Genomic DNA, 24,156 nt, shown 5'->3' on the forward strand with positions numbered 1-24,156 from the left:
GTGTGTATGTGTGTGTGTATGTGTGTGTATGTGTGTGTGTATGTGTGTGTATGTGTGTGTATGTGTGTATGTGTGTGTATGTGTGTGTATATGTGTGTGTATGTGTGTATGTGTGTGTATGTGTGTGTGTGTGTGTGTGTGTGTGTGTGTGAGTGAAATATTTATAAAGAATACTTTCCAGTACTTCCCATCCTGCTGAAAGGTAACACAACAAGCTGGAGTAGTGTCCTTCCCTGCTACTTTTTGGTTGGTCACTACTTGTCTGGGGATGATGGAAGGAAAAACATGAATCAAGTACTCTTCTGTCATCCTTCAGAGCAGCACTTAAAGATATAGGTATCCAACCCAATAGACCAGGTTGAACAGCAGGAAGGACGTTGGGAAGAAGACCCGAGAGTAGGAGTCCAGCTCAGAGACGTCAATGTGGATGCGGCCTCTTCTCCAGGAGCCAGACTTGCACTCCTCATAGCAGCAGAAGAAGCTCTGGCAGTCTTTGCCATCCAGACACTCATAGACACAGGTGTCCTCAAACTCCTGCCAGTACATGGAATTGTTTAACGTGATCATCACGGGTGGTGGGGGTCTCATATCCAGGAGAGAATAATTCTGCAGGCACAAGAACAGCAGAGCAATCATGAAATGGAAGCAAGAACAGCCTGAATTGCATTGAACAAGAGAGACTACTTCTGTCTGCTACTAGACAAGATGTACATGAACACGAACATGTGTAGCTGGCCACGCCCACCCCACACTTACCCATTACTGGGCACCACCTGTTCTTGAATCATTGCAGCTCAGTGAACAAGGAAAACACGTTGCTGTTTTAAAACATGTCCCAGATTTTGGGGGACAAAGGAAAATACATTTTCTAAAGTGTATTAGTCATTTTAAATCTCAACTCTGTTACCTGGTAGTAAATATGTACACATCATAGATCTGTCCGTTAGATGTTAAGCTACATGGATATTAGAGCATGGGAAGATAAATATGGCACCTATTCAGGCTAGCAGGTATTAGGCTGTTCAGTAGAAGGTGTTATGTGCTAAAATGGAGAGAAAGCACCGTTTCTGCATGTAATCCAGGCAAAAAGCATGAGCATGTGTAGCTTGAATACTCTCCACTCCCAAGCTCTCCTCCTGTCTTGGAAAAGTCAGTGTGGGAGAAAAAGTGAGTTAAAGACTTTTTTTTTTCAGGACTGGGCAGAACCATCCAGCTTAAAAAGTGGTTTTCAGTGGAACTGTTAGGTTTTCAGACATTTGTCAACCCTTCAAGAGCCCATTGTCAACCCTGAATTCCATTAGGAATTAGAGAGAGGCATTATTTAGTCTGACTATATAGCAGGGGGCAACTGGAAAGACTCATCTGTCTATGATAGTTTTTTCTTTCTTTTGTTTAGAAAGGCTCTTATTAAAAATAGACTAGCCCCTAATATCAGACATGAAAAGCCTTTTTGCTTTTTGACTAAGGTTGTTGACTACAAAAACATCCAGCCTATAGATATTGGGTTTTGTTATCCACCAGAGGTGGACAGTAAGTCCCCACTGCTGAAGACACAAAGTACGACAGATGCCAGGCCCAGAAGTTCCTGAGCTGAAACTAGCTTGAAAGCCTCTTCCACGGCAACAACAATTCAGGGAACCAGAAGGTGTCAGTTGAGCTTCCAAAGGAGGGAAGCATCCAACAGTTCTACTTAGCTATAATGTCTGTCAACCACAAATATGAACAGCATGGCAGGCACAGTGGTGTCATACTTTGGTGAACTTAAGGTCTGTTCAACAAGAGAAAAACCATGTTTGGTACTGGAATGCCTAGCCAATTGTTCAGGGTTAGTGAATTCATGGATCTTGGAAGAGAACCTACAAACACCAGTTTACTAAGGCAGGGTAATCACTAACAATATTCTAAATATTTGTCCTTCTTGTCCACAAGGAAGTGGAGTTCTCATCCATCATCAAGGAGACTTCTCCTTGTAACAGATGGATCAGTACAGAATACTGCAACTGATCAAAATACAGTCACTTAGCCTAAAAGGGGTCTGTAGCTCCAAATCTAAGGCTCAAGGATCATTGTGAAAGGAAGGGCAGGAAGAAGGTAAGAGCCTGACAGTCAGGGAGTTTGCTCTGAATTGTGTCTCCTAGTAATGACACAATCTATACACTCAAGGTCTCCTCAATATGACTGCCATAGGCTGAACACGCCAACACCAACAGACATGCCAAAATGAACAGTAAAATGCCCAGGAGGTCTCAACCCTAAGAACCACTAAGAAATGTTGAGAGTGGGAGAAATAGTTTTCTCAAGGGAAGAGCACACCAATTGGTTATCCAATACCAATGGTCAGCCCTGAAACAAGCATACAAGTAGCATTATACAGACTTAGCAAGTTAAGTTCAAATGTCTGTACATTTACATATATACATATAACAGCTAATGATAAAAGAGGCCATGGATTTGAAAACAAAAAAGGGGCGTATGGGAAAACTTGGAAGGAGGAAGGAGAAAGGTAAGAAAAAATGTAATTATATTATAAACTTAAAAAAAGGACTAGCCTGTCCTGGAAATTATTATGTATCCTAGGCTGGCTTTCCTATCTCAGGCCTGTACCACTGTGCCAAACTCTAGAAGCACATTTCTGAACAGGTTGATAGGTGATTCCTGTGGCCATGGTTGGTGCAGGGCCAAGAATGAGGTCACTCTGACTTGTTAAAGTCTGGGCCATGCCACATAGAATTCACTCAACTTTGCCAGAGTTTCATATAAATAAATATTCCTCACAGGGATACTGTCACATTTACCTAAATTTTAGAATTTAATTAAGGTAGATTCATGTCTGTAAAGCATCATAAATGGGGACAAAGTGAGAGAACAGTTGAGTATTCAAAGCTAATTTGTAAAGCCTTCTGGAGCCTTGAACACGGGAAGCATGTGTTTACATGTATACATGTTGGGAAGAGTCCAGGCATAAGCAGAAGGCTTTTCATCGGTGTTCGTTGGAAGTTTTCAGAGCACCACTGTGTAGCAGCTCCTACAGCTCTGAGGCATAAGCAGAGGTGGAAGACTGGGTAAGTTCAGCTCTGATGAGGATGTTTACGCTCTGGCTTCATGATTCTGAAGCCCAACTGTGTATGGAAACTGCAGTTATCCAATGCATCGAGGAATGTATGCCTTTCTGACAAGCTTCATTTGATAAAATCCATCTTTATTAGATGATAACTCTATTAAAGACTTTCATGTGTGCCTTGGCATTTAAAAGCCAGGCATTCACCCACTCAGTTCTTCAACCCTATGAACTACGTAGTACCCTTGAATGGTATGAATGTGGACCATGAACTGTGAGTAGAGGAGAGAGTGGGCCTTGAGGGAAGACACTGATCCAGGCTGGGCATAGAAGAGTCTTCAAGGATGGAGAAGAATCACTAGAGATGGTGACTTCAGGGGTTGCAGGAAAAGCAGCAGGAAAGATTCTTGGCACAGGAAAAATCTCAATTTCTTGTCATAACTTAGGGAAATGAAGCACCAGGCTGCTGAAACCCAGAAGAAACTGTGTAATAGTCAGGAGAGCCCCAGGATTTGATAGCTTGGGAATTTGAAATGAGTTCCATTTCACAAGACTGAACTAGAATTTAGAATAGGACAAGCCCTCTATGGCTGTATTATGTGCCCTGTAAGCACTTTTCTCCATGTACCTGCTCCATTAATTCAAGTATTTCAAACTATGCCTAAAAGAGAGTTAATGAATGCTTCTTCCTTGGCCCAGCCAGTCTCTGACTCTCTCTTCTTTCATCATGTGTATGGCACAGCCCCATGTCCTCTCCCCGTGGAACACTGCTTTTCAGATGCCTGTGAAAAGCATTAGCTTTGCATTTAAGTTACAGAACTGACACACAGGGCAGTGTGAGCATTTTGCCCCACCACACATATGTTTCAGGCTCTGTCCTTATCCCCCTAGAGACTTATAATTTAGGCTTCAAATTTTCTGGGAATGAAATAAAAAATGAGAGTTGAAAAATAAGAATTGAAATGGTGATAATTTTAACAGTTAAATGCTTTCTCCACCCCTCCCCCTTTGTCTGTGTGAGCCTTAGTTGTGTTTTCTTACCTGCAGTGGCACCTTTTGTTCTGAATTGACTTTAAACTAGGTCATCAACCTTTCCTTTTTGTCCATGGGTTTTTTTTGGGGGGGGGTTTCCTTTTTTCTTTGAATTAGAGGATCCTGCCTTTTCTTTTGGTAGAATAGTTTCTACACCAAAGCCATCAATATTTTCCCCTCAACGCTGAGGTCTCTGGCTGTGTGTGAAGAAATACTCTTGTGGCTTTGGGCTATTAGCTCAGATTGGGGTCTGTCATCCCAAGCCACTCTTCTCTATGGCCTTGTCTAACATTCATTGGAAGCACTTTCTGGTTTGTCATGGCTGGCAAGATGCTTGCCCACTACTCTGCTGCCAAAGCCACATGATACATATTTGTAGAGGAACAATTATATATTTTTTGCTCATAAAACTGGTTGAGATGCACAAAATATAACACATCATTCATTAAGAGCTTAGAAGTCACCTGTCATACATAGGTGATATGAAACATTCAGTGTAATTAGTGTGTAGATAAAAGTCAAGAATAAAAGTCATAGTTAGACATTAAAATGGCACATGATAAAAGTGGTAGCCAGATCAGTGGTTTAGAATGAAATTTTCTAAGTTTTCATTCCAGTTTCCTTTCTTACTAGCATATATAGAGGTTCATTTCTTCATACTCAATTTTAATTGTGAGAATAAAGTGAGTTGATATTCAGACACATAATATCTTAAGAGAAATTGAGGGAGTCATGCTATTTATAGGGGAAGGAGGAACATATTGTGGCTGGTGGCTTGGTGGAGCATAAAATGACAGTGATGTGAAAAGTAGAATAAACATCATACGATAAACTGCAGGCCAATGTCCCTGTAATAGTTTGTATATGCTTGGACCAGGGAGTGGCACTATAGGAGGTGTGACCTTGTTGGAGTAGGTGTGGGCTTAAGACCCTCACCCTAGATGCCTGGAAGTGATTCTTCTCATAGCAGCCTTCAATGAAGTTGAACTCTCAGCTCCTCTAGCACCATGCCTGCCTGGATACTGCCATGCTCCTGCCTTGATGATAATGTTCAGAACCTCTGAACCTGTAAGCCATCCCAGTTAAATGTTGTTCTTATAAGAGTTGCCTTGGTCATGGTGTCTGTTCACAGCAGTAAAACCCTAAACTATGACAGTCCCCAATACACTCACTATATAACTATAAGCATTTCAGTTGGTCTATAAAATGTAACATCCGTAACAATCAATGTAAAGACCTGGCAGATTACTACTTAAAATATTAATAGACGTATGGGCTGGAGAAGTAACTCAGCGAATGTCATTTAGTTTCTTAGTATGCATGAATATGCAGAACGTGGATATCTATAGTTTAGCCAGAAGCATGCATGCTGCATCAAGGTAGAAAGTTTAGGATGTTTCTCCCACTTTGCACTTCTTCTAATTTGGTTGTTTTAGAAAACAAAACAAAACAAAACAAAACAAAACCAAAAACCAAAAACCAAAAACCAAAAACCAAAAACCAAAAAACCAAAAACATTTTAAAGGATCAAATGCAGCATTCATTTGAATTCAATGCCCACATTTATGAAGAACATATCTTTCAATGTAAACCAGTTTAAAGTTCTAAGACATATTGGGACCTGTAAAGCTATACATACAGAGGGTGCTTGAAGGCTTATTCGATCAGGAATCCATCTTGTTGAATCTGGATGTAATAACTGCAGAGAAAAAAGAAAATCAGAATTGAAAAGAGGTCATGGAGCTTTGCAGTCTTGAAGGTTTGCCCACTCTTAGCTCTGTCACCAGTACCACTGACACTGGGGAAGGCTTGCCCACTCTTAGCTCTGTCACCAGTACCACTGACACCGGGGAAGTAGGAGGAATCCCCATCTTGTTGCCTATCTGCAGAATTATCTCACCTTCTAAGATCTTAGGACATTACAACATTTGAGAGCACATTTGCCTCAAACCACCCTCCTGCCGCAGCTGAGCAAACCTTGCCTGTCCTCACCACTCACCGATGTCTTTTTCTTCCTGATGGTTGGCTTTCGACAGCTCGAATAGTAGTTGAGAGTAGCATACTCCATCAGTGCGGCAAAGACAAACAAGAAGCACACAGTCACAAAGAGGTCCATGGCAGTGACATAGGACACCCGAGGCAGGGACTTCCTGGCAATGGTGCTGAGTGTGGTCATGGTTAGCACCGTGGTGATGCCTGTGGAAGAGACAGTTGTCAACTTGTTAAGAGGTCAGCACACCAGACTGAAAGGCCAAAAGTCATGCAAACTTAGAAACGTCATCTCAGGCAGGTGATATATGTCAGTTGCCCCTAGACACTTGGCAGTGGTAGAGCAGCCTGCAGTCAGCTCATTCAGGAGAGGAGCAACCAACACCACAGTGTGTAAGGTGAGTTGAAGGTCAGGAGGTGAGGCATAGTGAGCACATTTCCCAATTGCATTTCAAACTTCTGATGGGTTGTGGGAACATAATGGCATCCTCTGTCAAGGAACACATATAACTGATTGATAGGTTTAAATAGATTTTAGTAATTCATTGCTTGGCATTTCACCTTTGAAATGTTTTTAGCAGAAGTTACAGCCTATTGCCTTTCTGCATGTCCTATGCTGTCCATGCTTGTCTTCTGCTTGATGCTTTCTTCCTGCCCACTGTGTAAACTCCTGCCTTCCTTATCCAGCCCCAGCATCACCCTTTCTGAGATGCCTTCTCTTAAAATAGTCATGGACCAATTTTTACATTTTTCTACTCTAATTTATCCGGGGTAGATGGGATAATCTGGCATTTCACATCACATGGTTATTAATATTTAGAACACATCATCACGTTTTATTTTGTGTTTCATTTGTTCAGTTTTTCCTTGTGTCTTATTTTCCTTCCTGCTGTTTCATGAGTTGACCACTTGTAAAACTCCTTGCGTTTTTTCACATCTTTAAGGCCATGTTCTGACACCTGATGTCTCTATGACGCTTTTGAGCATACAGCACTCTGTATAGCATATCAATAGGCCCCCTAACCAGTGAGTACGCAGAATTTATCCCCTTTCAATAAATTTAGATACATTTTTGCTCTTTACTTTTCTATGGTTATAATATAGTTTTACTGAGCATTTTCTTTACACAACTAAGGATTGTCAGGCTACATTAGATTCCCAACGCCTGCAGAACTCAGGCCAAGAGTCTATTTCCTTCTGGCTTCCAAGGCTTCAGCATGAAGCCACTGTCATTCAGCCTGTGATGCCTAGCAGGCAGGATCATGTCGTTTTTCTCTATCACTTTCAAGGCTTTCTCTATATTTGAGTTTGATTGTAAATTGTCTTAGCTTGAAATTCTTTGGATTTATATCCTGTTCAGAATTTACTTAGCTTCATGCATATGTGCATTTGTCTGCCTTTGAAAAGTTGGAGAAATATTTAGCCATCATTTTTATGCCTTGAAAATGTATATTGTCAGCCTTAATGGCTTCTTCTGGGACATCTATAACAGAAATATTAGATTTTATTCCTTGGCAGTTCACAAGCACTGTGTTCAGTGGGCTCATATTTTTTCAGCCTTATTTTTTCCCCGTGTGGCTCAAATTGCTCTTGATTTACACCAGAGACCACACATCTTTTCCCCTAGCGTGCCTTGTGAGTTGTGTCTTTTAGTACACATTTCCTGTTTTATTGGTTTTCCACTGTCCTGATGCTGTCTTGCTGAGCTGTGTTCCTCTTTTCATTTACGTCAAGTGTGATCATCAAGGTAAACTCTTGCTGACATAGCAGAAGCCTGCTCAGAAAATCTGTGCCACCCCAAACAGGCATGCTTTCTGGTATCATTCATGGCTGTCGACGGTATTTTTGGCTATTTGGGGATTTAGCATCTGTGATTAAAAATGATAATCTACAGTAATTAAAGTTGTCATAATCATAATATATTTTGCTAGAAACCTTTGATACAAAGACTCATTTGTACAGTCAACATTTCTTGTAGCCCTGTATAGTTTTACCAACACTAGATGGAGAAGATATCATTTTTAAATATAATTAGTAAATCTTCATGTTGGTGTATAATGTTCAAAATGAATATTACATACGTATTCAAGTATATTTTATGTCACAAATATTCCTGTTTTCTTCATTAAAAGCATTTGTGTTTGAGAATTTTTTATGTCATCCAATATTAGATTTTCTTCTAGAAATTGCACAGCTTTAGGTTTACTAAGTGTGCTCTGTGTAAAACTATTTTTTTTTCTGTGCGGAGTGTCTATGACAGGTTTGTTAGCTGAGGGTTCTTTATCATCAAGTAAGGACATAACTCATTAGTTTCTTTTTACTGACTAAAAGCCTGGCACATGTGAATTAAGGGAAGAAAGATCTATTTTGCTCCATGGTATAAAGAGTATTATTAATACATCATTACAGACATAGTATGGCAACCAGGGTTCGGTTCAGGAGATAGGAACTTGCTACATGGTCTGCTCATACCTTAGAAGATGAGTAAGCAGGGAGCTCAGAGAAGAAGGTAGGATGAGCTAGGCTTGCCTGTCAAACATTTGCCATATCTAGGTTTCTTTGAGGGAAGTTTTCAAACTTCCCCAAATAGCTCTGCCATCTGGAAACTAGTGTTCAAAGACCCAAGGAGTGATCTTTCACGATGGAGCCACAGCAAAAATCATGGGGTAGATTCCTTACATGGAGACTGAACAATGAAGCAGAGAACAAGGCTGGCACTAGAATTGGGAATAGCTTTCAGGGTTCATGCTTGGTAATTTACTTCTTGCAATCAGACCTCTCCTCCTAAAGGTTCCATGACAGAAGGAACAGAGACCTCCGAAATCACAACATACACTGAACCTTTCAGAATTAAACCATCACACATCAACAGCACTATTATCTGTATATATGATGCACACAATGTATAGATGTGTGTGTGTATGTATATGTATACATACACACACATGTATGCATGTATGTAGATGCATGTTTGAGCTCTACACCTTCGCTGTGTTTTATGTTTTTATTTGTGCACACTACTTGTGATGATTTGAATGATCCCGTAACTCATGCGTTTGAATACGTCACTCGTAGTTGGTGGATCTACTTGGGAAGAGTTAGCAGGTGCGGCCTTGTTGGAATACACGTTACTAGAGGCAGACTTTGAAGTTTGAAAAGCCTTCCCAGTTAGCTGTCTCTGCCTTATGCTTATGGATCAGAATGGGAGCTCTATCTACTTTCTAAATTTCTTTTTTTTTTATTTATTAACTTGAGTATTTTTTATATACATTTCGAGTGTTATTCCCTTTCCCGGTTTCCGGGCAAACATCCCCCTCCCCCCTCCCCTTCCTTATGGGTGTTCCCCTCCCAACCCTCCCCCCATTGCCGCCCTCCCCCCATAGACTAGTTCACTGGGGGTTCAGTCTTAGCAGGACCCAGCGCTTCCCCTTCCACTGGTGCTCTTACTAGGATATTCATTGCTACATATGGGGTCAGAGTCCAGGGTCAGTCCATGTATAGTCTTTAGGTAGTGGCTTAGTCCCTGGAAGCTCTGGTTGCTTGGCATTGTTGTACTTTTGGGGTCTCGAGCCCCTTCAAGCTCTTCCAGTTCTTAGATTTATCCAGAACTCATATGTAACCCACATTAGCTTTGACCTTATGATTCTCATGCTACTGTGAGAATTACAGGTCTATTCTTCTAGGCTTAGCCGAGGAGTCAGTTTTTAGTATTAATTATATCAGAATTTTACTATTTCTACTGATTTCTATTTTTTCTTAAAGAGCTGATTTTGTATCTGTTTTCATTAATCTAATTAATCTGAGTACTTTTTCCTTGTAGGTTCAGATGTTCTGGAATACATTTTTCAGCTTTTGTTTTGTTCAAAGTATTTTTATTAGAGCAAGGTTTCGCAAGTATGTTTTTTACGGGTTTAAAAGGACAGGGTTCTACGTTCAACATTTAAAGGCTGACAATGCCCTGGTCTTCACTCTTGTACAGAAGAAATGAGCCACACTTTAGAAGTCATGCTTTTCCTTTATGATGTAGGGTCATTCTGTTGTAGGACAAGGGGCTCTTAGTCCTCTTTTAGCCTCTTTGTGCACCTGTACATATCTACACTCAGACAGAAACACGTGCATAGATAATTCAAACAAAATGTATTATTTCAAAAATGTAGGTGCTTTTCGGAACTTGCCAAAACAAGACTTCTCTTCGGTGAAAGGAGGCAAGCCTGGCCACAAATTGCTGAGGAAAGAAGGCAGAATATTGGTCAAACCAGTGTCTTATCAGAGCTGACCTGCTTAGGTGAACTCTGGCAATCTGTGCTTTACCAGAAAATGGTGTTGTCTTCTCTGGGATTTTGATATTTTACATTATTTATTTAATATACTCACAAAAATGTTATTTAGCTTTTAGTCATTAACCTACCATTACTAGTATAAATTTTGTAATGTTTACCATTTAAATGATGGTAATCTTTGTGGTTGCCTCAGAAATATTTATATGTAAATGCTAGTTGTTATTTACCATAAACAAAAAATACCTCTTGGTCCTTCAAAATTATATGGAGGAAATGTGGGCAGGTTTTCATGTTTAAAAGTTACAATTATATCTATCTATCTATCTATCTATCTATCTATCTATCTATCTATCTATAATTATATCTATCTATCTATCTATCATCTATCTATAAAATTTCAGTCCTGAATTTGGGCAATAGCAAGTTAAACATTCACTTCAAAAACTATTAGGAATCTATTTAAGATTTTTTTATACATGCCATATATAGATTAATATAATGAGGGAAGTATATATTCTAGAGAATGAATAAACCAAATAGAGTATGACATCAGAATCCTCCTCTAGCAAGATCTTTGAAATTAGTATTTTTCATGTTTTCAAGTCATAAATGAGACCATGACAGAATTTGTAGCAGATTTTCAACAAAATATTTAATGTCCTAAGAAGATGTAATGAAGATTTAATGTATCCTGCCACTTTAAACTAGGATATTTTGTGAATAAGAATGGTAGGTGTTTGTGTTGGATTTAGGTACACTCTTAGCCAGAGAACTCCTTGGTCATGGTGTGAAACTCTTGCTCTTATGATCTAAATTTTCAAAACCTTCATAGAAAAATTAATAAAGTGTGTCTGAGGCATGATATAGGCTTATGGCAACACCAAGGCCAGTGCGAAAGTGAGCTTGGGCATCTGCTTCAGAGACAGGAAGGAGGGACAGTTGGCAGCATGTACATTAAGACTTCAAATTGGCTGTGGCCAAAGTAAATCGACAATTCACTGATGTTACTGTATGACTACTGAAAGCAATATACCGTTAGAGGATGCGGCGATGCTATCATACAGTACCATACAGTGCCATCATCACTGCAGCCAAGAGTTCTTATGACTAAGCAAACTGTGATGATTACAAGAGTTACATAGCAACCCATAATCCCCCAAGACATAAACCTAAAACAAAGTTAACTTGGTTGGGCTGGGAGATTCTGTTTCATCCACTGTGGTCCTTGGCTCTTTAGCTAACGCACCACATCTTTGTTGTTATAACAAACAAGTTATAGAATGGAGCCCATTCTATGAAACAACTCATTCTCTGATAGTGAAGCAGTAATGAGGATTTGAGTAATTTATAGTCTAAGAAGTGAATTTTATAAACGTTAGATATTTGAAACCTCATTTGCATAAAATTGCCTATGCTTCTGATACATACTTCTACAGAACTTACTTCACAAAAGAGAGAGAAAGAAAAATCTAACTTTGATATTAAAAAAAATTAGCCTACTTCATATGCCTCTTAAACCACTTCTATTTGAGTTCTCTTCAACTGAAGGCATTTTGTGAATGTTTCTGTTTTAAAGTTATAATAAAATGGTGGATGAAAATGTTTTTGCAACTTACCTAATGTTGTTCTTGCTGGTGTCGCATCTTTTTTGATCCAAAATGATACCCAGGACAGAACCACAGTCAGTATGCAGGGGATATACGTCTGGATAGTGAAGTATCCCATTCTTCGACTCAGTTCAAAATAGATAGTCATGACAACATAATCACCTATAATAAAATAAATATTCCTCAAATCACGACTATATTCTGGATTAAAATAGTATTGGAAATATATTTATAATTTAATTTTCAAACTCAATGACGAGTAAAAACAACAGGTATAACAACTTCAACTGGAAGAATCACCAAATGCTGCTGCTGCTGAACTGTATCACGCCTGTGCTCAAACTAAAGCATGCTAATGAGTAAGAGCGACAGACATCACATCACTCAATGGAAGGTAATTTGATAAGGAATTTTTGCCAGAGACCATCTGTATGTTGCATAAGTTATATCAAGATTCACAAAGTTTAGCTTTGAAATAGATCTAGGGAGATTCTAAAGCTTTTTTCTTCAATAACGGCAGAAATTACACTTTTTCTTTTCATTTTTCAATAATTCTATTATTCTTATACAGTGGTATATGGTATTGCTGGTTCTGCCCCAGTGTGTCACTGCAAGTAGGTAGATGTAGATCTCTGTAAAGTGTCCATTCCCATCCATGTCTTCAATATCCTCTTTTATTTTTATATAACTTAAGTTCTTTATTTACTTTATATCCAGCTTCCATTCCCTCCTCTCTTCCCAATTCTTCCCTCTCCCCTCCTCTTCCCCCTTCTTCCCCTTCTCCTTAGTGAAGGGGAGGTATCCCATGGATATCAACCAGCCTCAGCATATCGTGTCGCAGTAAGCCTAGGTACATCTACTTCTGTTGAGTCAAGGTGAGGCAGCCCGGTAAGGGGATAGGGATCCAAAGGCAGGTTATGTAGTCAGAGACAGCCCCTGCTCCCCTTTTAGGAGTCCACTGAAGACCAAGCTGCACAACTGTTACATATACACAGAGGGCTTAGGTCTATCCCATGCTCTCTGGTTCAGTCTCTATGAGCCTTAATGGGCCCAGGTTAGTCTGTAGCTTTTCTTGTTGCATCCTTGACTCCTCTGGTTCCTTCTATTATTTCCCTTTTATTATTTCATTTTTACAGGATACCTTGAGCTTAACTTAATGTTTGGCTGTGGGTCTCTGTGTTAGTGTCCATCGGTTGTTAAAAGAAGCCTCTCTAATGATAGTTACACTAGGCTCCTGTTTGCAAATATTACAGAATATCACTAATAGTGTCATTAGACACTAATAGTGTCTCTACTGACACTATGTCAGTAGAGAAGGGTGGCCTTCTTATGGCATGGTTCTCAAGAAGGGCCAGTCATTGGTTGGTTAATTCCTGAAACCCTGCTCTTTTACCCCAGCACATTTTGTAGGCAGGAAAAATTGTGGGTCTAAGGTTTTATGACTGGGTTGGTATCCCAAAAACCTCCACTGGAAGTCTTGCCTGTTTACAGAAAACTTCCAGTTCAGTCTCTATATCACATATTGCTTGGAATCTTAGCTATGGTTATCCTCATAGATTCCTGGGAGTTTCTAAATTCCTAGGTGTCTAGTTCATTGTAGATATTCCTTCTCCAATTCCAGTTGTCTCTCCCAGTATTCTCTCCCATCTTTTCCCCATCTCATCTCTCTTGTTCCCTTCCCTGTGCTCTAGTGGTCCACCTCCATTTACCCCCAATGTCTAGTCTATTTCCCTTTCTCAGTGAGATCCAAGAGTCCCCTTTAGACCATTCTTGTTACTTAGCTTCTTTGGGTCTGTGCTTTATAGTATGGTTATCTTGTATTTTATGACTAACGTCCACTTATGAGTATTCCATGTTTATCTTTCTAGGTCCGGGTTACCCTGCTCAGGAGGATCTTTTCTAGTTCCATTCATTTGCCTGAAAAATTTCATGATGTCATTTTTTTAATATCTCAGTAATACTCCACTGTGTAAATTTAGCACATTTTCTTTTATCATTCTTCAGTTGAAGAACATCTGTGTCAATTGCAGTTTCTGACTATTATGAATAAAGTTGCTATGAGCATAGTTGATCAAGTGTCCTTGTGGTAGGATGGGGCATCCTATATATGCAGAAGTGGTATAGTTGAATCTTAAATAGATTTTTTCTAATTTTCTGAGAAACCACCAAATTGATTTCCAAAGTGACTATACAAGTTCGTACTCCCACCAGCAATGGAGAAGTGTTCCTCTTGCTCCACATCCTCACCAGCAAAAGCTGTAACTTGAGTTCTTTGTTTTATCCATCCATTATGAGGGATATAAGATTGAACCTCAGGGTTATTTTGATTTGCGTTTCCTTGGTGATTAAGGGTGTTGAACATTTCAAATACTTCTTGGCCATTGGGGATTCTTCTGTTGAGAATTCTCTGTTTAGGTCTATAATCTATTTTTAATATCTATACAGTTGAAATTATATAATCAACAAATGTTGCTGGTCTAACTGGGTGTCTGTATTTAGAAGAATTCAAGTAGATCCATATCTATTACCTTGCACAAAACTCAAGTCCAAGTGTATCAAAGACCTCAACATAAAACTAGATCACTAAAGCTGATAGAAGAGAAAGTGGGAAATATCCTTGAACACATTGGGACAAGAGACAACTTCCTCAATAGAACACCAATGGCATAGGCACTAAAATCAACAATTAAAAAATGTGATCTTGTGAAAATGAAAATGAAAGCTTTTTTTTTAAAGGCAAAAGACCCTGTCAAAAGCACAAAATGACAGTCTACAAAGTGGAAAATGATTTTCACCAACTCCACATCTGACAGAGGGTTATTATCCAAAATATATAAAGGACTCAAGAAGTTAGACATCAACAAATCAAATAACTCAGCATCCTTTCTTTATGGCCACCTAAAAAAACATAAAAGCACGACATGTCTTAAACAAAAGAATGCAATAAATTCACTAAAATCTGTCTTTCTTTAGGCTCAGAGCCATGTTTATCCTTAAAGTAATAGTTATTAGAATAAGTAAGATATGGGAAAATGTAAGTTTACAAAATTATATAAAAAAGTTAATCAACTAATGTGACTATATTCAGATTAATCTCTAGAAAAAGTTCGGAATAATGACTTGTATTTCTAAGTAGTTATTACTGAATCATCTTTTAAAATAAATTTTGATGTTTAAATATTAGATTTTTCCCCTCTAGACACAACCATTTACTTGAATGTTTAATTGCAGGCATTTATGTTTAGAACTGTGTTTCTATGAGACACAATAGCCCTGTGTTGATTCCTAACTGGGAGAAGGGTTAAGATCAAAAACTCAGGTGACAGCAAATGCTGACGAGGATGTGGAGAAAGAGGAACACTCCTCCATTGTTGGTGGGATTGCAGACTGGTACAACCATTCTGGAATTCAGTCTGGAGGTTCCTCAGAAAATTGGACATTGAACTGCCTGAGGATCCAGCTATACCTCTCTGGGGCATATACCCAAAAGATGCCCCAACATATAAAAAAGACACGTGCTCCACTATGCTCATCGCAGCCTTATTTATAATAGCCAGAGGCTGGAAAGAACCCAGATGCCCTTCAACAGAGGAATGGATACAGAAAATGTGGTACATCTACACAATGGAATATTACTCAGCTATCAAAAACAATGACTATGAAATTCGTAGGCAAATGGTTGGAACTGGAAAATATCATCCTGAGTGAGGTAACCCAATCACAGAAAAACACACATGGTATGCACTCATTGATAAGTGGCTATTAGCCCAAATGCTTGAATTACCCTAGATGCCTAGAACAAATGAAACTCAAGACAGATGATCAAAATGTGAATGCTTCACTCCTTCTTTAAAAGGGGAACAAGAATACCCTTGGCAGGGAATAGAGAGGCAAAGATTAAAACAGACACAGAAGGAACACCCATTCAGAGCCTGCCCCACATGTGGCCCATACATATACAGCCATCCAATTAGACAAGATGGATGAAGCAAAGAAGGGCAGGCCGACAGGAGCAGGATGTAGATCGCTCCTGAGAGACACAGCCAGAATACAGCAAATACAGAGGCGAATGCCAGCAGCAAACCACTGAACTGAGAATAGGACCCCCGTTGAAGGAATCAGAGAAAGAACTGGAAGAGCTTGAAGGGGCTCGAGACCCCTTATGAACAACAATGCCAAACAACCAGAGCTTCCAGGGACTAAGCCACTACCTAAAGACTATACATGGACTGACCCTGGACTCTGACCTCATAGGTAGCAATGAATATCCTAGTAAGATCACCAGTGTAAGGGGAAGCCCTGGGTCCTGCTAAGACTGAACCCCCAGTGAACTAGATTGTTGGGGGGAGGGTGGCAATGGGGGGAGGATGGGGAGGGGAACACCCATAAAGAAGGGGAGGGGGAGGGGGATTACGGGGGTGTTTGCCTGGAAACGGGGAAAGGGAATAACACTCGAAATGTAAATAAGAAATACTCAAGTTAATAAAAAAAGAGCATGAAATGATTTTATATAAAAATAGAATCGAATTCTGGTTTCCACTCTAAAGTCTAAAGGACCAGGGACTTGTACACTTGTTTTAAAACTAAGAAATAGGTATGAGATACACACATTGAACATCATCAGATTTGCGGTTTCAAAAGAGAAATGAATTACAGGGGAGGTCACCATCCCAGAATCCAAATGATTGAGAGCATCCAGAAAGATGCAGAAGATGAGAGGCTGCTCACAGGAACAGAAGGTATTGGAGGCTGGAGATCAGCAGAGACACTCATATCAGGGGCAATTTTGTGGTGGTTTAATGAAAAATAGCAGGAGTGAGTAGCTCCCAAGGTTTTCAGAGAAAGGATATGAGGAAGCCCCCAGCATGCTCCAGTTTGTCAGAAGTGTAACCATCATAATGCTTCTAGGTACTTTTTTAAACTATCAAGTTTACTAAAACCAGAGAAACCCAGACAAACATTTTTAGCTATTAAAGCCTAGGAAGATTTGATGACTGAATGGAGTATGATATCTGCCATTGGTAAAAAGGAGACTGTGGGAAGAAGTGAGGGGAACCTGGTCCTTATGGTGTTTACGTAATAATGCTGAATCAGTGTTCACTCATTTAGTTTTCAGATGTCCTACAGTAACTTAGGGAAGTGGGGAAACTGGGTCTGAGGTGCTGCTGACAGATTCTGTGCTATCTGCACAATTGTTCTGTAAAGCTGAAAGGCGTTCTACACTAAAATACTTATTTACTTTTGAAAAACATAGCCAGGACTTGCAATCTCTTTATTATTAAAGGTTTTTCAACACTCCAAGATTTTACAAAAATTTTCAATGTGGCTGAGGACAATCCTTTCATGACCACTCTGTATGAATACAGTAGCCACTGGAATAATGATGGTGAAGTGGATCAGTAGATGTAATCTATTCTTGACCAATTGGAGCAACCCATTCACTTTTTATAGTGATTGTGTGTTAACAAATTTTATTGAGCCCATCAGAGATAAGTTTTCAGTACAAACAACTAATGTAAATTATAAAGACAAAAATGATATAAAAAGCAGCCTCTAAGCACAGCTTATCTGGGACAATATAACCCCACATGATATTATCCATTAAGTATATGCAGTATAAATTTACATCTAACTCACCAAAAGTTAGTTGTGAAGTGTCATGAAACTTTGAAGTTCCTTTGTGACCAAAGTTACCTTTTACCTTCCTTCTGTTGTTTTTCTTCTCAAGAGAATGACCAGGTTGTCCAAAAAAGACTGTGTAAATTCTGAAAAGATCCACCCCCATTAGGTTCTGTATGAGAGCATATATATATGCATATGCCATCCAAAGAGTACACATGGACAGACCCATGGCTCCAGCTGCATATGTAGCAGGGGATGACTTTGTTGGGCACCAAAGGGAGGAAAAACCCTTGGTCCTGCCAAGGCTGGACCCCCCAATGTAGGGGAATGTGAGGACAAGGAGGCAGGAAGGGGTGGGGATTTGATAGGGGGAAGGGGATAATATTTGAAATGTAAATCAAAAATAACACCCCCCCAAAAAACAAAACAGAAACATTTTGAAAGATCAGTAGTGTGCTCAAGGTAGAGATAATGTAAACAAGGGTGTTGAAGGACAGAAAGGATGATCCAAAGTCAAGTGGGTAGCAGGACACAAAGCTAGCCAGCCTTTTAAAAGAAGTTTTTATTTTATTGATGCATATGTGTATATAGGTAACGGCAGGTGTAAGCTATGTGACTGGAAACTGAACTCAGATCCCCTGTAAAGGCAACATGAAGTCTTAACTGCTGAGCCAGCTATTCAGCCTCTGGTCCAACTTTTGACTGAATGTCCTAAAGCTCTTACAATGAATGCTGTCAAAGGAAAGCCACAATTATTTCCAAGCATATAATATGCTTTTCCTCAGTCTCTGTTTTGGTATAAGGCATACCTATTTTACAAATGAAATTATAGGACATATAACAAACCAAGAATAGCAATTTGAAGAATCGAATCAATCAACTTAAACAGAACCAGGTATGTATGGAAAAATGTAATTAAACTAATAACTTCATATATTAAACATTCCAATGGAGAAGGTAGATGACATGAGAGGTAAAAGCAGGTCAGCAAAAATTTTAAGAAGGAATGGAAAAGCAATGATAATACAATAGTATGAGAGATGAAGCAATTCATTGGTTCATAAAAATCATAATAAAAAGGCAGGTAAATGCAAATTATATAATATGAATCTTATATGAAACACAAAATGCAATTTGAGTTTACAAGTCTGAACAGAGTGAAAAAGCACCATGAACCACAGGTAAGACCAAATTTTCTGCTGCAAGAAAGCTGCCTGGTGAACTCAAGACACAGGCCCACAGGAACAGCTGAAGACCTGTAGAGAGGAAAAACTACACGCCAGAAAGCAGAACACTCTGTCCCCATAACTGACTGAAAGAGAGGAAAACAGGTCTACAGCACTCCTGACACACAGGCTTATAGGACAGTCTAGCCACTGTCAGAAATAGCAGAACAAAGTAACACTAGAGATAATCTGATGGCGAGAGGCAAGCGCAGGAACCCAAGCAACAGAAACCAAGACTACATGCCATCATCGGAGCCCAATTCTCCCACCAAAACAAACATGGAATATCCAAACACACCAGAAAAGCAAGATCTAGTTACAAAATCATATTTGATCATGATGCTGGAGGACTTCAAGAAAGACATGAACACACTTAGGGAAGCACAGGAAAACATTAATAAACAAGTAAAAGCCTACAGAGAGGAATCGCAAAAATCCCTGAAAGAATTCCAGGAAAACACAATCAAACAGTTGAAGGAATTAAAAATGGAAATAGAAGCAATCAAGAAAGAACACATGGAAACAACCCTGGATATAGAAAACCAAAAGAAGAGACAAGGAGCTGTAGATACAAGCCTCACCAACAGAATACAAGAGATGGAAGAGAGAATCTCAGGAGCAGAAGATTCCATAGAAATCATTGACTCAACTGTCAAAGATAATGTAAAGCGGAAAAAGCTACTGGTCCAAAACATACAGGAAATCCAGGACTCAATGAGAAGATCAAACCTAAGGATAATAGGTATAGAAGAGAGTGAAGACTCCCAGCTCAAAGGACCAGTAAATATCTTCAACAAAATCATAGAAGAAAACTTCCCTAACCTAAAAAAAGAGATACCCATAGACATACAAGAAGCCTACAGAACTCCAAATAGATTGGACCAGAAAAGAAACACCTCCCGTCACATAATTGTCAAAACACCAAACGCACAAAATAAAGAAAGAATATTAAAAGCAGTAAGGGAAAAAGGTCAAGTAACATATAAAGGCAGACCTATCAGAATCACACCAGACTTCTCGCCAGAAACTATGAAGGCCAGAAGATCCTGGACTGATGTCATACAGACCCTAAGAGAACACAAATGCCAGCCCAGGTTACTGTATCCAGCAAAACTCTCAATTAACATTGATGGAGAAACCAAGATATTCCATGACAAAACCAAATTTACACAATATCTTTCTACAAATCCAGCACTACAAAGGATAATAAATGGTAAAGCCCAACATAAGGAGGCAAGCTATACCCTAGAAGAAGCAAGAAACTAATCGTCTTGGCAACAAAACAAAGAGAATGAAAGCACACAAACATAACCTCACATCCAAATATGAATATAAAGGGAAGCAATAATCACTATTCCTTAATATCTCTCAATATCAATGGCCTCAACTCCCCAATAAAAAGACATAGATTAACAAACTGGATACGCAATGAGGACCCTGCATTCTGCTGCCTACAGGAAACACACCTCAGAGACAAAGACAGACACTACCTCAGAGTGAAAGGCTGGAAAACAACTTTCCAAGCAAATGGTCAGAAGAAGCAAGCTGGAGTAGCCATTCTAATATCAAATAAAATCAATTTCCAACTAAAAGTCATCAAAAAAGATAAGGAAGGACACTTCATATTCATCAAAGGAAAAATCCACCAAGATGAACTCTCAATCCTAAATATCTATGCCCCAAATACAAGGGCACCTACATACGTAAAAGACACCTTACTAAAGCTCAAAACACACATTGCACCTCACACAATAATAGTGGGAGACTTCAACACCCCACTCTCATCAATGGACAGATCATGGAAACAGAAATTAAACAGAGATGTAGACAGACTAAGAGAAGTCATGAGCCAAATGGACATAACGGATATTTATAGAACATTCTATCCTAAAGCAAAAAGATATACCTTCTTCTCAGCTCCTCATGGTACTTTCTCCAAAATTGACCATATAATTGGTCAAAAAACGGGCCTCAACAGGTACAGAAAGATAGAGATAATCCCATGCATGCTATCGGACCACCACGGCCTAAAACTGGTCTTCAATAACAATAAGGGAAGAATGTCCACATATACTTGGAAATTGAACAATGCTCTACTCAATGATAACCTGGTCAAGGAAGAAATAAAGAAAGAAATTAAAAACTTTTTAGAATTTAATGAAAATGAAGATACAACATACCCAAACTTATGGGACACAATGAAAGCTGTGCTAAGAGGAAAACTCATAGCGCTGAGTGCCTGCAGAAAGAAACAGGAAAGAGCATATGTCAGCAGCTTGACAGCACACCTAAAAGCTCTAGAACAAAAAGAAGCAAATACACCCAGGAGGAGTAGAAGGCAGGAAATAATCAAACTCAGAGCTGAAATCAACCAAGTAGAAACAAAAAGGACCATAGAAAGAATCAACAGAACCAAAAGTTGGTTCTTTGAGAAAATCAACAAGATAGATAAACCCTTAGCCAGATTAACGAGAGGACACAGAGAGTGCGTCCAAATTAACAAAATTAGAAATGAAAAGGGAGACATAACTACAGATTCAGAGGAAATTCAAAAAATCATCAGATCTTACTATAAAAACCTATATTCAACAAAATTTGAAAATCTTCAGGAAATGGACAATTTCCTAGACAGATACCAGGTATCGAAGTTAAATCAGGAACAGATAAACCAGTTAAACAACCCCATAACTCCTAAGGAAATAGAAGCAGTCATTAAAGGTCTTCCAACCAAAAAGAGCCCAGGTCCAGACGGGTTTAGTGCAGAATTCTATCAAACCTTCATAGAAGACCTCATACCAATATTATCCAAACTATTCCACAAAATTGAAACAGATGGAGCACTACCGAATTCCTTCTACGAAGCCACAATTACTCTTATACCTAAACCACACAAAGACACAACAAAGAAAGAGAACTTCAGACCAATTTCCCTTATGAATATCGACGCAAAAATACTCAATAAAATTCTGGCAAACCGAATTCAAGAGCACATCAAAACAATCATCCACCATGATCAAGTAGGCTTCATCCCAGGCATGCAGGGATGGTTTAATATACGGAAAACCATCAACGTGATCCATCATATAAACAAACTGAAAGAACAAAACCACATGATCATTTCATTAGATGCTGAGAAAGCATTTGACAAAATTCAACACCCCTTCATGATAAAAGTCCTGGAAAGAATAGGAATTCAAGGCCCATACCTAAACATAGTAAAAGCCATATACAGCAAACCAGTTGCTAACATTAAACTAAATGGAGAGAAACTCGAAGCAATCCCACTAAAATCAGGGACTAGACAAGGCTGCCCACTCTCTCCCTACTTATTCAATATAGTTCTTGAAGTTCTAGCCAGAGCAATCAGACAACAAAAGGAGATCAAGGGGATACAGATCGGAAAAGAAGAAGTCAAAATATCACTATTTGCAGATGACATGATATTATATTTAAGTGATCCCAAAAGTTCCACCAGAGAACTACTAAAGCTGATAAACAACTTCAGCAAAGTGGCTGGGTATAAAATTAACTCAAATAAATCAGTTGCCTTCCTCTATACAAAAGAGAAACAAGCCGAGAAAGAAATTAGGGAAACGACACCCTTCATAATAGACCCAAATAATATAAAGTACCTCGGTGTGACTTTAACCAAGCAAGTAAAAGATCTGTACAATAAGAACTTCAAGACACTGAGGAAAGAAATTGAAGAAGACCTCAGAAGATGGAAAGATCTCCCATGCTCATGGATTGGCAGGATTAATATAGTAAAAATGGCCATTTTACCAAAAGCAATCTACAGATTCAATGCAATCCCCATCAAAATACCAATCCAATTCTTCAAAGAGTTAGACAGAACAATTTGCAAATTCATCTGGAATAACAAAAAACCCAGGATAGCTAAAGCTATCCTCAACAATAGAAGGACTTCAGGGGGAATCACTATCCCTGAACTCAAGCAGTATTACAGAGCAATAGTGATAAAAACTGCATGGTATTGGTACAGAGACAGACAGATAGACCAATGGAATAGAATTGAAGACCCAGAAATGAACCCACACACCTATGGTCACTTGATTTTTGACAAAGGAGCCAAAACCATCCAATGGAAAAAAGATAGCATTTTCAGCAAATGGTGCTGGTTCAACTGGAGGGCAACATGTAGAAGAATGCAGATCGATCCATGCTTATCACCCTGTACAAAGCTTAAGTCCAAGTGGATCAAGGACCTCCACATCAAACCAGACACACTCAAACTAATAGAAGAAAAACTAGGGAAGCATCTGGAACACATGGGCACTGGAAAAAATTTCCTGAACAAAACACCAATGGCTTATGCTCTAAGATCAAGAATCGACAAATGGGATCTCATAAAACTGCAAAGCTTCTGTAAGGCAAAGGACACGGTGGTTAGGACAAAACGGCAACCAACAGATTGGGAAAAGATCTTTACCAATCCTACAACAGATAGAGGCCTTATATCCAAAATATACAAAGAACTCAAGAAGTTAGACCGCAGGGAAACAAATAACCCTATTAAAAAATGGGGTTCAGAGCTAAACAAAGAATTCACAGCTGAGGAATGCCGAATGGCTGAGAAACACCTAAAGAAATGTTCAACATCTTTAGTCATAAGGAAATGCAAATCAAAACAACCCTGAGATTTCACCTCACACCAGTGAGAATGGCTAAGATCAAAAACTCAGGTGACAGCAGATGCTGGCGAGGATGTGGAGAAAGAGGAACACTCCTCCATTGTTGGTGGGATTGCAGACTGGTAAAACCATTCTGGAAATCAGTCTGGAGGTTCCTCAGAAAATTGGACATTGAACTGCCTGAGGATCCAGCTATACCTCTCTTGGGCATATACCCAAAAGATGCCTCAACATATAAAAGAGACACGTGCTCCACTATGTTCATCGCAGCCTTATTTATAATAGCCAGAAAATGGAAAGAACCGAGATGCCCTTCAACAGAGGAATGGATACAGAAAATGTGGTACATCTACACAATGGAATATTACTCAGCTATCAAAAACAACGAGTCTATGAAATTCGTAGGCAAATGGTTGGAACTGGAAAATATCATCCTGAGTGAGCTAACCCAATCACAGAAAGACATACATGGTATGCACTCATTGATAAGTGGCTATTAGCCCAAATGCTTGAATTACCCTAGATGCTTAGAACAAACGAAACTCAAGACGGATGATCAAAATGTGAATGCTTCACTCCTTCTTTAAATGAGGAAAAAGAATACCCTTGGCTGGGAAGGGAGAGGCAAAGATTAAAATAGAGACTGAAGGAACACCCATTCAGAGCCTGCCCCACAGGTGGCCCATACAT

The 24,156-nt window shown here is 39.2% G+C and overlaps 1 protein-coding gene across 1 annotated transcript in view; it reads right to left on the minus strand.

Annotated features, from left to right (window-relative positions):
• Positions 1–210: 210 nt before the first annotated feature.
• Positions 211–24,156, minus strand: part of Gabrg3 (gamma-aminobutyric acid type A receptor subunit gamma 3) — a 624,026-nt gene continuing 600,080 nt past the window's right edge. Inside the window, 4 exon segments of the mRNA NM_024370.3 lie at positions 211–606; positions 5,730–5,789; positions 6,090–6,286; positions 11,976–12,128. Of these exon segments, the coding sequence (NP_077346.3) occupies positions 325–606; positions 5,730–5,789; positions 6,090–6,286; positions 11,976–12,128 (692 nt within the window). The 3' untranslated portion in view covers positions 211–324.

Source organism: Rattus norvegicus, chromosome 1 (assembly GCF_021556685.1).
Source record: "Rattus norvegicus strain SHRSP/BbbUtx chromosome 1, alternate assembly SHRSP_T2T, whole genome shotgun sequence".
Classification (NCBI taxonomy): Eukaryota; Metazoa; Chordata; class Mammalia; order Rodentia; family Muridae; genus Rattus; species Rattus norvegicus.